General features: G+C 41.0%; 1 protein-coding gene across 28 annotated transcripts in view; it reads left to right on the top strand.

Annotated features, from left to right (window-relative positions):
• LOC103541166 (integrator complex subunit 6-like) overlaps positions 1-13,468 on the top strand; it is a 53,770-nt gene extending 40,302 nt beyond the window's left edge. For 8 of the 28 annotated variants that reach the window (XM_070604798.1, XM_070604799.1, XM_070604800.1 and 5 more), the window contains 9 exons: positions 172-266; positions 1,278-1,388; positions 3,620-3,838; positions 4,738-4,861; positions 6,156-6,298; positions 7,927-8,161; positions 10,744-11,118; positions 12,017-12,110; positions 12,489-13,468. In XM_070604798.1, the coding sequence (XP_070460899.1) occupies positions 172-266; positions 1,278-1,388; positions 3,620-3,838; positions 4,738-4,861; positions 6,156-6,298; positions 7,927-8,161; positions 10,744-11,118; positions 12,017-12,110; positions 12,489-12,597 (1,505 nt within the window). In that variant the 3' untranslated portion in view covers positions 12,598-13,468. Of the gene's footprint in view, positions 1-171; positions 267-1,277; positions 1,389-3,619; positions 3,839-4,737; positions 4,862-6,155; positions 6,299-7,926; positions 8,162-10,743; positions 11,119-12,016; positions 12,111-12,488 lie in introns of those variants that run through there. The other 20 variants (XM_070604811.1, XM_070604819.1, XM_070604810.1 and 17 more) reach the window with 6 other exon arrangements.
• The last annotated feature ends 322 nt before the right edge of the window (positions 13,469-13,790 follow it).

Here is a 13,790-nt window from a genome sequence, read left to right on the forward strand (position 1 = left end):
TGGTAAATAGTGCCAAGGAAGACAATCAAATAAACTGCAATGAAAGGTTCATCTAATGTAATTAAAACTTGAGATTTCTGGGAAATGGTATAATAGATGTGGGTTGCTTGATTTAGATCTTGGACTTTAGGGCTGGAATAATATACTATTTTATTTGGTTTTCTCTTACAGATGACTTGTTTAAAGTTCACAAGCTTAAGCCAAATCTGAAGTGGCGACAGGCTTTTGACAACTACTTAAAAACTCTGCCTCCATACTACTTATTAGTATGTATTTATATGTATATATGTATTAACTGTATCAATGATGATTCTTGTCACAAGACATGTCAATGAACAAAAACTTTATCTCTGATATAAAATAGTTCTTTTTATTTAGAAATACTTGTGTCACCATTGTCTTCTCAAATTATGTGTAAGAGCTTGGAGAAGTCATGGCGGCACAAAAGAGAATTGTTTTCTTTATTTTGTTTCCTTTAACTGCCATGGTTATGTTTATAAAAACACATCTATGTTTCTCTTATTAAAACAAACATTATGAAATTGTAATTGTAATTTTGGAATTTAAGGAAAAAAGTCTGGATTCATGCATTATATCAACTTCCCTTTTTAACTCTAGAAATTCTCAATATGGGGTTTCCCTCTGAAAAAAGAAATTCTGAAGACTTTATATTTACTTGTTACCTGTTAAATGTGTCCTAGACACAGTATAAAGTAGGGGCACTGGCGGGGGAGATCCAAAAGAGTAAAAAATTACTTGACCTCATTTGGGTTCTTACAATTTGAGGAAAATATTCATGATGATTTTGAACTGGTGATATAATTTAAATCAAGATGATCAAAATCGTTTCAGAGGTGGATATGGTAAATTTTAAGCCAAGTTTCTAGAGGTGAAAAGGCAGAATCTTAAATGGTACCATTGGTGTCACTGGGAGGAGAAATTGGGGTGTGTTAGTTTTTGCCATGGCAGGAATGGGGTGTGCAATAAAATGCAATGTGAACTGATTCTCTGACTTGGGAACTAAGACTGAAAGCAATTGACCTGTTTGAATTTGCTATTCCTTGCTCTTCTTATCCCACTCTCTTCTGATTGTTTTACTCTCTGCTCCTTACCTCTCTACTACTTTCATTGCCACTTTTTAATGTTCCATGTTTGGTTTTATGTGCAGCACCTTGACTTCTAAGAAATGAATCATGTCCCTTTGCCCCTTATAACTGAACTTTGAGTATTTTAAGATTTATTCTATTCTTACTGTTGTGTATTTTGTTTCCTTATAGCCATTAAAGAAAGCACTAAGGATGATGGGAGCTCCAAATCTGATATCAGATAATTTAGATTGTGGACTTAGTTACAGTGTTATCTCTTACCTTAAAAAACTCAGCCAACAGGTAGTATTGGTAAAAACAAACAAACAAAAATCCTTTGCCCTCAGAAGTGCATTTCCTTATTCTTTAGTGTAATTGTAATTTTTCAAATTAAATGTGTATATATTTCTACACTTTATGGATTAGTAATAATGTGATTCTCTATGGCTTCTAGCTTCACCATTAAACTGCAGTTAAGGGTCTGTCAGTATCATTTGATGCTGTGCCATTTCTCCTTTCGCTTGCCAGTTTGTCCTACCCACAAGCTGGTTGATATTTTGTGGCCTAAGAGGGGCAGAGGCTTAATAGAATTATCTCATGGGTCACATTTTGTCTATCTTCAACCTAGTTTCTCCTCAAATCACATTGGGCTAGAGCACCCCCCTTTTTAGGTCAGCACACTGAGGCATGGTGTGATGAAGTGACTTGCCTGAAATTAGTTTTTAGGCAATAAATATCCATATGCTTTTTCTTGGAGAGGGGGAGATGAGACCCGTGTTCTTCAAACTGGAGGGTGATAGGCCCCAAGGGCACCTGAAGAGTGGAGTTCGACCTCCTCTCTTCTTGCCCTCCATCTGTTCCTTTACACCCCCACCTCATTCACCATTATTCACCTTGTCCCTTGCCTGCCCCTCTCTATTAGTACCTCATCCTCCACTCACCCCTACTTATCATACTTCTCACCTCTACCTAGCCCATTCTTTCAGGATGGAAATGTTTGAGAACTACTGAGTTAGAGCTTTACTGCCATACAAATGTGTTATGTTATATGACAGATTAATGCAGCAGCCTTATTTTCTTCTCGTGCACAAATGTATTCCCAGGTAGGGAACAGTCTGGAGCATTTGCAGTGACTATAATGCTTCAAGTTGGGTATGTTTAGAAGTTGGGCCTTTACAAAACAGAGTAGTAAGCAGAAAAGTGTCAGATTTCACTAAAGAACAAAAATGACTCCACAATTTGGGATGCTGACACACTTTGCTAGGAACTGGCAAAAACTTAAGTACGATCTGGAGTTTACCAGTTCCTGCCAGTCCAGTGGGCTCAGAGATGCAAAAGAAAGTAAAGGCAAACCCAGATTTCTGATCTACCGAGTGTCCCCTTAGCCCCTTTTCCTCTCTGCTAATAGATTTTTGTTGTTGTTAATGTTTTGTTTTGGTTATTTATTGATTGATCTATTGATTTATATTTTTTTATTTGATGTTTACCTTAGGCCTTTAAGGCTGTGTCGGCAGGGTATGACCACAAGGAAGAATAGTGAACAGAGTTGAAACTCATGCAGGTTCTGGGATATTCTGGGGCACATCGCTTGTATAGTTTTATAAATGAGCTTTGAGGACCCTTTATGGAAACAGACCCTTCATTTGCTCTTATCCCTTATTTCATGTCTTAATATTTTTAGAAGATAATAAACATACTTAATTACAATAAGTAGAGGAAAATTAATGAATATCTCTAATCAAACCATGAGAAATTCAAAATTATTTTGGGCTTACTGGACATTGGTGGAATTCCATCTTTTAGAGAAAAAGAAAAGATTATTACTAATTTATAGCAGCTCCAATTACTAATTTAATAACTCTGTGTCACCAGTGTTCCTTGAACCATCTCAGAATGTACGTAAATCACAAAATATGCCCAATATATTGCTACAATACACTCTCAAGCAATATTTATCAATATGGTATAATAATGTCTATTAAGAGGACTTTTTGTTATTAATAAGAAACTTATTGAGTACATATTACAAATTATTTACTTGGTAATGTTTTTTAATTGAAATAACTCTTTTTTTTTTGGATGGTCCAATATTAAAAAGAAAGTTTAATTTTTTCCAGATATAATGCCAAAGTATGTAATCTGAATTTTAGCACTAGTTTGCCTTTATAAATTCCTTTATGTCTGGATCTGAAATGAATATGTTGATTTAGACTAGACTTTCTAGTAACAAAATGTAATTTTAAATGTCTGTGAATATAATTCTTATCCATGGTTTCCATTCTCTCCATGATTCAGTCATAATTTTGACACTAGACAAGAGAAAAAAATCTATTGTTATTTATCTTTGTAGGCCCCCCCCCCCATTTGCTGTGGTAGTACAGAGAAGCACAGGAAAATGTTTAATTATCCGTTTTTCTGTGATTTGCAATTGATAATTGTTCTGTGGGGTTCTTAAAGTATTGTCTTTCTTAAGTAGTAAAAACGACAGTGACAGTGTAGATCTTTTCATAACATACTATGTACTTTCATTTTAGACCAAACTAGAGTCAGAACGAATACTAGCCTCAGTGGGGAAGAAACCTCCCCAGGAAATTGGAATCAAAGTGAAAAATCATTCTGGAGGTGGCGTGTCGTTGACTCACAGTAAAAATTTTAGAAAACTATTGAAAGAAATAATCGGGGAAACTGTGCCGAGACTGACAGAACTGAATACCAAAGAATTTGCTGGCTTCCAAGTAGGGCTCTTAAACAAGGTAAATTGTAACATGAACAGTTTGTATTTGTTTGAACTTGTCTGACACGTTTATGCCTTTCATATTACTTTAGCTTTGAAATCATTACCATCCTGTTTTGGACTTCATCGTTATTAATGGGCCAGTTTAGGAATTGTCCTGCCAGAAGATGCCAATATGGGATTAAATGTACACGATATGTTTGTGGGGTGGTGATGTCTGTGAAAGAGAAAAGGGAGAGGGAAGAGGAGTAAGAGGGGGAAGCCTTCAGGCCGCAATGCTGATCTAGCATCCATGAGAGGAGTGGGGAACGAAGGAGGAATGGGTATGAAGAGCCTCAGACATGGGTGTAGCTTGTAGAAGGTCTTGGCCAGCCTGATAGGGATCTCTGGCACCAAGATTTCCCATAGAGGAGGTCCATGTTGGCAGAACTCACCTGGCCCTGACGCCCCCCACCTTTCTCAGTCACTAGCAAGGAGCAGCCTGGGCAGAACATGGCCTCTGCCCATGTGCTGCAGGAGATCCCAAAGGCCTTGCAGCTAACTGCATTCAGCTAACTGCGCTCCTTACAAGATCAGCCATTGCGTCCAGGAGGGAGATCCCAGCAGCTCACCTCCGTGGCTACCAGAGGGTAGATTACAAGCAGTGGACCTGCAAGGCTGCCACAGGCATAAATCTCAGGATTTGATGTTTTAAATGACATACTTCAAAAAGGATATTCCCAGTGGCTTTAGTGCTTTGTGGGTGTATTAGAATTCAGAACAAGGCCAGCAGGTGAAAATTTTCCACTGGGAAAATTCTACTCTATCCAATTGTATTGAATGTAGAGTTCTTCACTAGGATTTTAAGAGGGTTAAGAATTACGTTTCTATATTAAAAGCCACAGGAGTGACTGAAATTATTTGTTTCATTTCAAATAGGATTTGAAACCTCAGACATACAGAAATGCCTATGATATTCCACGTAGAGGTCTCTTAGACCAGTTAACTCGAATGAGATCCAATCTGCTGAAAACACACAAGTTTATTGTCGGACAGGATGAAGGTAAATGAGGAAAGTACTTTTTGTTGATTAAGAAAATGTCAAGCGTGACTTACACAAAGGTGTTTATTGCACAATGAGTAGGTTATTTTGCAATACTTTAATGTTTAGAATGCCTGTTTTCACTGAATCCTGACATCGCCCCAGGCACAAGTTCATTGTTCTCAGGCTTAAGGGAAAAGGTGCATTAATCAGTGAATATGTTAATCAGTGTGCTTTAGCTCTTGGAAGCCTCAGAGCAGCCCCGTGAGAGAGCTGCTGTTTTTATGCCCATTTAATGGACATGGGAACTGAGAGTGAGCATCTTGGTAGTTTGCCCAGGCTTGGTGAGTTGGAAAGTTGCAGAACCTAAGTCTGTCAGATTTTAGAAATCGCACACCTGAATGCTATCCCACCCGGTCTACTGTGATGCACTCACTCCAGAATTCCTCATTTACATGAAAAGAATGAACCTGATAGTGTCCAGGATAATTGGTGATAGTGTATAACTCCCTTTTACCATTTTGTTCATTTAATTTTACTTTATTTTATTTGTTTTCTGGGGTCGGGGGGAGATTAGCCCTGAGCTAACATCTGCTGCCAATCCTCCTCTTTTTGCTGAGGAAGACTGGCCCTGAGCTCATATCCGTGCCCATCTTCCTCTACTTTATATGTGGGACACCTGCCACAGCATGGCTTGGCAAGCAATGCATAGGTCCACACCCAGGATTTGAACCGGCGAACCCTGGGCTGCCAAAGTGGAACGTGCAAACTTAACCACTGCACCACTGGCTGGCCCCCATTTTGTCCATTTTAAACAGGGTCATTTGACCATTAAAATGAGCAAATTTTAGCCTGGCCAACCTCCTGAAATAGTGTGCCAAGTTTTGTGGAAAAGGAGGGACTTTTCTAAGAAGAGAGCCTATAGCTTTAATCAAATTCTCCAAGAGGGTAAGGCTTGGTTCTCTAGGTGATAAGAGAAAACCATGGAGCCTAGGCTCTTTGAAACACAGAACAAATATGGTGTTTTGAGTTGGGATGGTCGTATGACAGATGTCAGCCCATTCTCAAACCTTGTTTGAAAGGTAAGGGAATTGCTCTTGGCCTAGTGATTTGAGCTTGTAAGCAGTAGTGATGGTAGACTGAGTAATGAGTGGGATGAAGAGAGATGATTTTAGATCCTAGAATGCTACATTCGAGATATTAGACTATTGGATGCCAAGATACACATTGCTAAGCTAGACTCTGATCATGTCCTGTCAAAAGGACCATACACTTCAGCTGTGTAGCATCTGTTTCTTCTCTGACGATTTTGCAGATTCCCTTCATAGTGTTCCAGTTGCACAAATGGGTAACTATCAGGAATACCTAAAGACATTGGCTTCCCCACTTCGAGAGATTGATCCAGATCAACCAAAAAGACTGCATACTTTTGGCAATCCGTTCAAACAAGATAAGAAGGTAGGATACCTATTTCTATGTCTGCCCAAATTGTGATATTCGTGCTATAATTCCTTTCTTCTTGGCAAGATGAATATACATCAGAGGTTCTCCTTCTCTTTGTTTAAAAGATAAAATATGAATCCAGGGCTCTTTGTGAGTGGAAAGCAGGAGCCTCCTGATGCAAGAGTGTGTCGGTTGAAGCAAATAATAGCTGACATTTATTGAGTACCTAGTAGAAGCTGGTGTCTTAAATTGTCACATTTAATGCTCATAACTGTTATTCAGATGAGTATTACTATCTGCCCTTTAATAAAAAGAAATCAAGGCTCACAGTGGTCAAATGGCTTACCCTGAGTGACACAGATGATGAGAGTCAGGATTTGAACCCACATCTTTCCAGCTCCAGAGTTTGTATTCATTTCCACCTCTACACACTAATTCCTTTAATATTGAGATTGCCATTCATTTCCTCTCTTTCCATTATTCAGATCTCTAGTGCTTTATCTAGACAGTGATGAAGTGCTCCTCTTGAAATATGAAGTACTAGGTGATGTTGCTTTATTTGGCTCGTCCTACTAGAGATCTAAATGTGAGATGAGTGTGTGTGTGTGTGTCTGTCTGTGTGTATGTGTAAGATAGACTGACTTGACCATTGAAGCATGGAGATGAATGGGGATTATGTCTGCACTCTTGGAGGAGACCATTGGTATTATGGTGCAGACTCATGCAGTAATCTCTTCTGTAACCAAACCAGACTGTGAAAAGTATTCCACCTCACCCCAATCATCAATTAGTTGGAGTTTTTCTTAATCATTCTGTGTCTTGTTTTCCTCATTGTAGTACAAGGGATAATTATTACACCTAACTAACAGAGCTCTGTGGAGTGTTGAGTTAGCACATGTATGCCATTTAGAACATTACCTGACACGTAGTAAATGCTCAGTGAATATGTTTTCCCCCTTCTGTACTATTTTGCTTTGGAAAATGCCTTGGAGAAGCCATTTATCGTGATTTTATTCAAATAATGGAGTGCATATTCTTTGGTTATCCTTGGATGAGGGCAGCTTTTAGCTAACCTATACTGCCGGCTCTCATCTTTTATCTGTCCCCAAGAGTGAAAAGCCCCCTCCTTTCTGTCCAGCACCAAGGTGGACATATTTGAATCTCTGTGCGGTTGCCGTTAAGGGAATTACATTTTCCATCTCCCTGCCCTTCAGTATCTACATGCAGCATTCTGTACGGTGATAATCAATATTTCTTAATGAGTTTAAAGCACAAAAGCACACAGAAAGAAATTATTTCCCTTAGCAAGGGTTGATTCGGAATCATTTGTACTTCTTCAGAAAGGTAACTGGGTTTATGCCCATTTCAGTTGATGAGAATTGCTTATTTCCTAAGCTTTCTGGTTAGTCATGATTCTACTAGATTTGACCTTGGACAGCACCTTATATTTCAGTTTCCTCCTTGTTCCACTGAGACTGGATTAAAATTGAGTAGCATTTTCTGAACAGAGTCTGTGCGGGGCCTGGTAAATCTTTGGCCCATGATTAAGGCCTTTGTTGGTGATGTAACGCGTGATTGCATATGCCTAGGAAGAGTGCTTGCAGTGTCGTCTTTAATGGAATTTGTTCATTGATGTTTTTCAGGGAATGATGATTGATGAAGCAGATGAGTTTGTAGCAGGGCCACAGAACAAAGTGAAACGTCCTGGAGAACCCAACAGTCCTCTGTCATCTAAGAGAAGGCGGAGTATGTCCCTGCTGTTGAGGAAACCACAAACACCACCTACTGTAACTAACCATGTGGGCGGAAAGGGACCACCCTCAGCCTCGTGGTTCCCATCTTATCCAAACCTCATAAAACCCACCCTTGTACATACAGGTATAGAGTAGTGGTTGTGATTTCCTTATGGCTCCTAGAGGACTAAGACACTAAACAATTTTCTTTTCCTTTGTATTCATTTCTTTTGTATTCAGTTCTTGTTCATTAAGTAATCCATTACTAAACCATCGATGTGGTAGGTACAAAGGGCCCTGTGGGGAGCAGATCCTGTTTCAAGGCTCTCAATCTCTGTGAACGGGGAGAAGATCCATACTTACATGGTAGTTAACACAAGATGGAGCAATGGAGATATGCACAGGGTTGCTTTGCCAGGGCAAGGCCTAATGAGACGTGCCCATTTGGATTGCTGCACACATCGGAATGATAAAGCAGGTTCCCGAGGCAGTAGGAGCAAATGGGCTCAATAAGAAGATGGGTCTGCACTCGCTCTCTGTGTCCTCATCTCCTCTTCATGCTCTGCTCCAGTGCAGTCCGGCCCTGCCTCCTGCACACCACTGAAACAGGTCTCATCAGGGTCCCCAGTCTGCCACAGGTTGCCATTCCTTCTCAGCAGTATTTGACACAGTCGTTCACTCTCTCCTCTGTGGAAACTTTCTTGGGTTCCCAGACCCCACAAACTCCTGGTTTTCTTTTCCCTTTCATAGAAAGGGAATCCTTTTCATCCTCTTTTTCTGGTTTCTCCCCTTCCTTCCCGCTTCTAAATAATGCAGGGACCCAGCAAGGCTCCATCCTGGATCTGCTCCTCGTCACTGCAGTCTCTCCATAGGGGATCCCATGAAGGCCTGGGGCTTTAAAGAAGATGTACATGTCAACACCTTGGATATTTATACCTCTAGACTACAACTTGCTCCAAACTCCAGACTCAAATTTACCTGTGGACATGGTATCTCTCCTTAGGTGTCTAACAGACATATAAAACTCAGTAGGTTTCATGTGTTTCAGCTGAACTTTTGACCTTCCCTCTCTCCAAAACAGCTCATCTTGCAGCCTTCCCCAGTGCAGTTAATAACACCATCCAGTGGTGTGCTGGTAACGCTGTAACAGCCGACTGCCCACAGGTGTGGGGTTGGGAGGGTGGAGAAGCCCTGGATGGTAACGCTTGCAGATTTCCAGTGTAAATAATGCCAGCGTTATCGATGTCAGGCTATCAGCGTGAGGTCACTGAGCCAGATTGGGAAGAGTTGAACACAATCCACTCTCACGAGCAATTGTGCACTGGCACCTGCACACCCCTGGCACTATTTTTTACCCAGTGGTTCAGGTGAAAATCTTAGAGTTACCATAATTTCTCTTTTATTTTATCACTTCCATCCATTAGCAAGTCCAGGCAACTTGATGACCAATATAAATCCTGCATCCCACCGTTTCTCTCTCTCTCTCCAGTCGAGGCTGCCATCAGCTGTCACCAAGCTACTCCAATAGGTTCTTACCTGATTTCCCTGCTTCCCATCGTCACCTCATCTAAACCATTTTTTGACCTGCAGCCAGAGTGATAGTGTGGCCACAGAAATCAGATCACGCCATGTCCATCCTGAAAACCCGTCATCAACTTTCCTATCCTCAGAACAGAATCTGGACTCCCTACTACAGTCTATAAACTCTGCACATCTTGGCCCTGCCATCCTCTCCTAACTCATGTCCTGTGGGTCTCCTCCTTGCTCTCTTTGCCTCTGTCCTTTGCTCTGTGTTCCCGGCTCGTCCTCTCCTGCGGGCCCTGCGCTTGCTGTTACCGCAGCCTGGAACTCTTCCTCTGCCTGTGCACAGGCCGGCTCTTTCTCCTCCTCCAAGCTCTGCCCAAAGGATGTCTCCCCAGAAGGCCCTGCTGGACCACGTGGTCCATAGAGGCTCCCTCTCCTGCTGTCTGTCACATCCCTGCTTACTTCTTCCCTAACACGGATTCAGACTGTAACGATCTTGCTTGCTCCTTGTGCACTTCCTGTCTGACATCCCCATGCGAATGTGAGTTGCCATAAGGCTAGGGATCGTTTCTGTCTGTCTTGTTCCTGGGCAATCCCCCAGCTCCTGGCACAGTGCCTGGCACAGAGGAGATGAGGAAATGAAATAGAGGTGTCAGACTTGGAGTAAAAAGAAACCCACTTCTTTGACAGAAAAGAATAATGAGAATCATAGACAGACAAGGATTTTTGGTGACGGAGTGCATATAAAGCCTTCAGATCTAACGGCTGCCTCTGCTTTCTTAGAACTTTTGAGGCAGAGAGGGGAGAGGTTGAGGGCAGCCCACATCATCTGGTGTCAAGCTCAGTAAAGCATGCATTTTATAGGTGAATTATAGAAATCATGACATCAAGTGAGAATTGCTGCTTTTCAGCTTGTAAAGCACAAGCTGCCACTAAACCAGGAGTGCAGGATTTGAGGATGTTTATTAGCTGTGCCGTCTTACTTGGTTTCCATGTGTATTCATAGTGCCATGAAGAGAAAAAAGTGGTCTTATTGTATTATCTTCCTGAGCTCAATTTGAGGGGGGTCTCCGACTCCATCTGGTACATCCTCTTCTTTTATGAAACAAATAATTTCCTCAAAACTGAGGAGCACCAGGATCTGCCTGTGGGGTTGATAGAACACACCTACCTCACAGCTCAACTTCTTAATTTGATTTCCAGATGTTACTGTCATTCACGATGTCCATGAGGAGAAGACGGAAAATGGTCAAACCCCACCAGATGGCTTCTTGTCAAAATCTGCTGCACCAGAGCTGATGAATATGGCGGGAGATGGGGTTCCACCCAACCAATCGGATTCTCTGTCTGATGACTTCATTAGTCTCAGGAAGGATGGCCTCATTCCCAAACCTGGTGGTAATGCACTTGTGGGAGGAACCAAAAACTGCAGCATCTCTGTAAATGATCAGAAGGTCTCAGTAACGTCTACTTTGGGAGCTGTGCCAAATACATTACAAATAACTCCTGCTATGGCACAAGGAATCAATGCTGATATAAAACATCAGTTAATGAAGGAAGTTCGAAAATTTGGACGAAGTAAGTAGTGAAAGAACACCTATCAATAATATATTGGGAGGTCCCTCTCCTTCTATGATTCAGAATAGTTTCAAGCTATCTCTTTGGGTGCATTTTTGGGAAGTGTTGGGCTTTCACATAATTTAAAGTGATTCCTCTTGCTTTAACTAAAAAGACCTAGTACACATTTTGTCTCTTTTTCCCCCCTTACTTATTGTAATGGTTTCCTTTTGCTGCTGTGGCAAGTGACCACAAACCTTGTAGCTCAAAACTGTATTATCTTGCAGTTGTAGAAGTCAGAATTCTGAAGTTATTTTCACTGGGCTAAAATGAAGGGGTTGACAGGCCAGCGTTCCTTCTGGAGGCTCTAGGAGAACCTGTTTCTTTGCCTTTTCTAGCTTCTACAGGCTGCCTGCTGTCCTTAGCTCATGGGCCCCTCCTCCATCTTCAAGCTTGCAATGTTACCAGCTTCTCTCCTCTCTAACCTCTGCTCCCATCTTTCCGTCTTTTCTCTCTGACTCTGACTCTGCTGCCTTACGTCTATAAGGATCTTTGGGCCAAGTACTACCTTGGGCCTACATGCATAAACCTGGATGATCCCCCATCTCAAGATCCGTAACTTAATTACATCTGCAAAGTGAAATCTCTTTTGCCGTATAAGGCAACATATTCATGGGCCCCAGGGATCAGGACATGGGCAACTTTGGGGGCCATTATTCAGCCTATCATATTTGTTTAGTGTTTATAAGAGTTTCCTTAGTAGGTGTGTGCAGATGTGTTGATTTGAGTGTTTAAAATACAAACTATATCTAACTTTCCACCCATGAAGAATGTTTACTGAGGATGTGTAAAGACTGAATTTTACTTCCCATTCGTATTTTTTTAAATACTGAAGTTTTTTTCTTTTTAATATCTTCAGAGTATGAAAGAATTTTCATTTTGCTTGAAGGAGTGCAAGGACCTCTTGCAGTCAAGAAACAATTTGTTGAATTTACCATCAAGGAAGCTGCAAGGTGGGTATGAAGAGGAACTCTTTATTTTTTTAAGCAGTAGGGCCCAAGGCAGCATGGGCAGAGGAATAGGCTTTGCCTTGCTTTTCTCAAACCGTGGCCCTGCCTCAGAGTTAAGGCTGTCTCCAGAAGCATTGAGATTGATATTATCTGAGTCCAACTCATTCATCCAAGTCTGTGGAGCGTTCTAGACTCACCACAGTCTGAGGCGGCCTTGGGCCCTCAACTGGCACTGGTAGTATTTACTAAACCCTAGCTTTACGTGAGGATACATTTTCTATTCCCATGTAAACTGTCAATTCCACTTTGTACCCTGCACACGGTCTTACACATAAGTGCTTTAAGCATCTTTTGGTTAATGAAATTTCTCTTTATTTTTAGGTTTAAAAGACGAGTCTTAATTCAGTACCTTGAGAAGGTACTAGAAAAAATAGATTCCCACTACCTTCTCAACAATGTTAATCACATCAACAGCAGATCATTGTGTTAATGCAAAGGCCAAGGAGAAAAAAGGACAAGTGTCTGTGCTGTAGGATGGAACAGGATATTGTTGAAGCTTCCTAGAATGTTTTAGTCAAGAAGAAGCTGTGGAGCTTTTTTATTTTATGATTCTCTGACAGTAAAAGCTGGCTTTTGCCCTAAGAGTTTTCTTCGAAAGGATTAGTTTGTTGTTTCGTTGTTTCTTTTCTTCATTGAGGAAGGTGATGTTATAAATTCAGCAGATTAATTCCAGTAAACGCTGCCGGCCGTGCCATGGGCGATGAGGCTTCACTCATTTGAACTTTGGCATTCCAGGCATTTCCTGGGTGACCAGGGCCTGTGTTCAGGTGGAGCGCTGCTTGCTGCTCTTGCTACATCCTTTAGGAAGAATAAGTGTCCAGAATCCAACTGGTAATCTCGTGTGTGCCGAACAAAGTTTTCAACAATTCCTAGTTGTGCCTTTTAAACCATGCAATATTCAGGAGAGTTTGAATCAAAGAGTAAGAAAGCTGCTATTCGGGTAACTTATTTCTCTGTGGGCGGGGGCAGGGAGAGTCACCAAGCAATCTACCTCCAACTCTCTTCTATTTTGTCTAGAGACTTTACCAAGTGCACCTGAGGCTGCCCCAACCCCCGACATTTGTTCTTGCATGTGGCAACAGAAAGGCTTCAGGGAGACTTGTACATTCTGTGCTTTGGAAGCACTAAAAGAAAAAATTATGTGTATATTTCCTTTAATGTTTATACAAAGGTTTATATGGAGCAGTATTGTCATGTTTGTATTAATTTGCAAAAATTTAAGTGTACACAGAGATTTTGACTTTGCATATATAAAATAAATCATTTTATTGATTTTCACAAGTTCATTAATACTAAAGAAATTTCGAGTTTTGTCTTTCTTGTGATTTGTTATTCCTTTTGGGAAAAAAGTGCACACTGTTAAATTAAGATGGTAACATAAGAATTTAAATTTTCAGACATCCCTCACAGAACTGAGTGATGTTGGTGAAAATGGAAGAGTAGGGTACTCTGGGGGTCAATCCCTCTCCAGAAACACTGAAAACTGGAAAAAAGGGTCAGAATCAAGTTTATTGGAACTTGGGAAGATAGTCAAAGGTTTACAACAACCAAGTGCATGCTGAATCTGGAGAAAAGCCGTTCAACGTGATGGGAAAGTTTTGTGGCATTTTAACTTATTCTTGC

Source organism: Equus przewalskii, chromosome X, assembly GCF_037783145.1.
Source record: "Equus przewalskii isolate Varuska chromosome X, EquPr2, whole genome shotgun sequence".
NCBI lineage: Eukaryota > Metazoa > Chordata > Mammalia > Perissodactyla > Equidae > Equus > Equus przewalskii.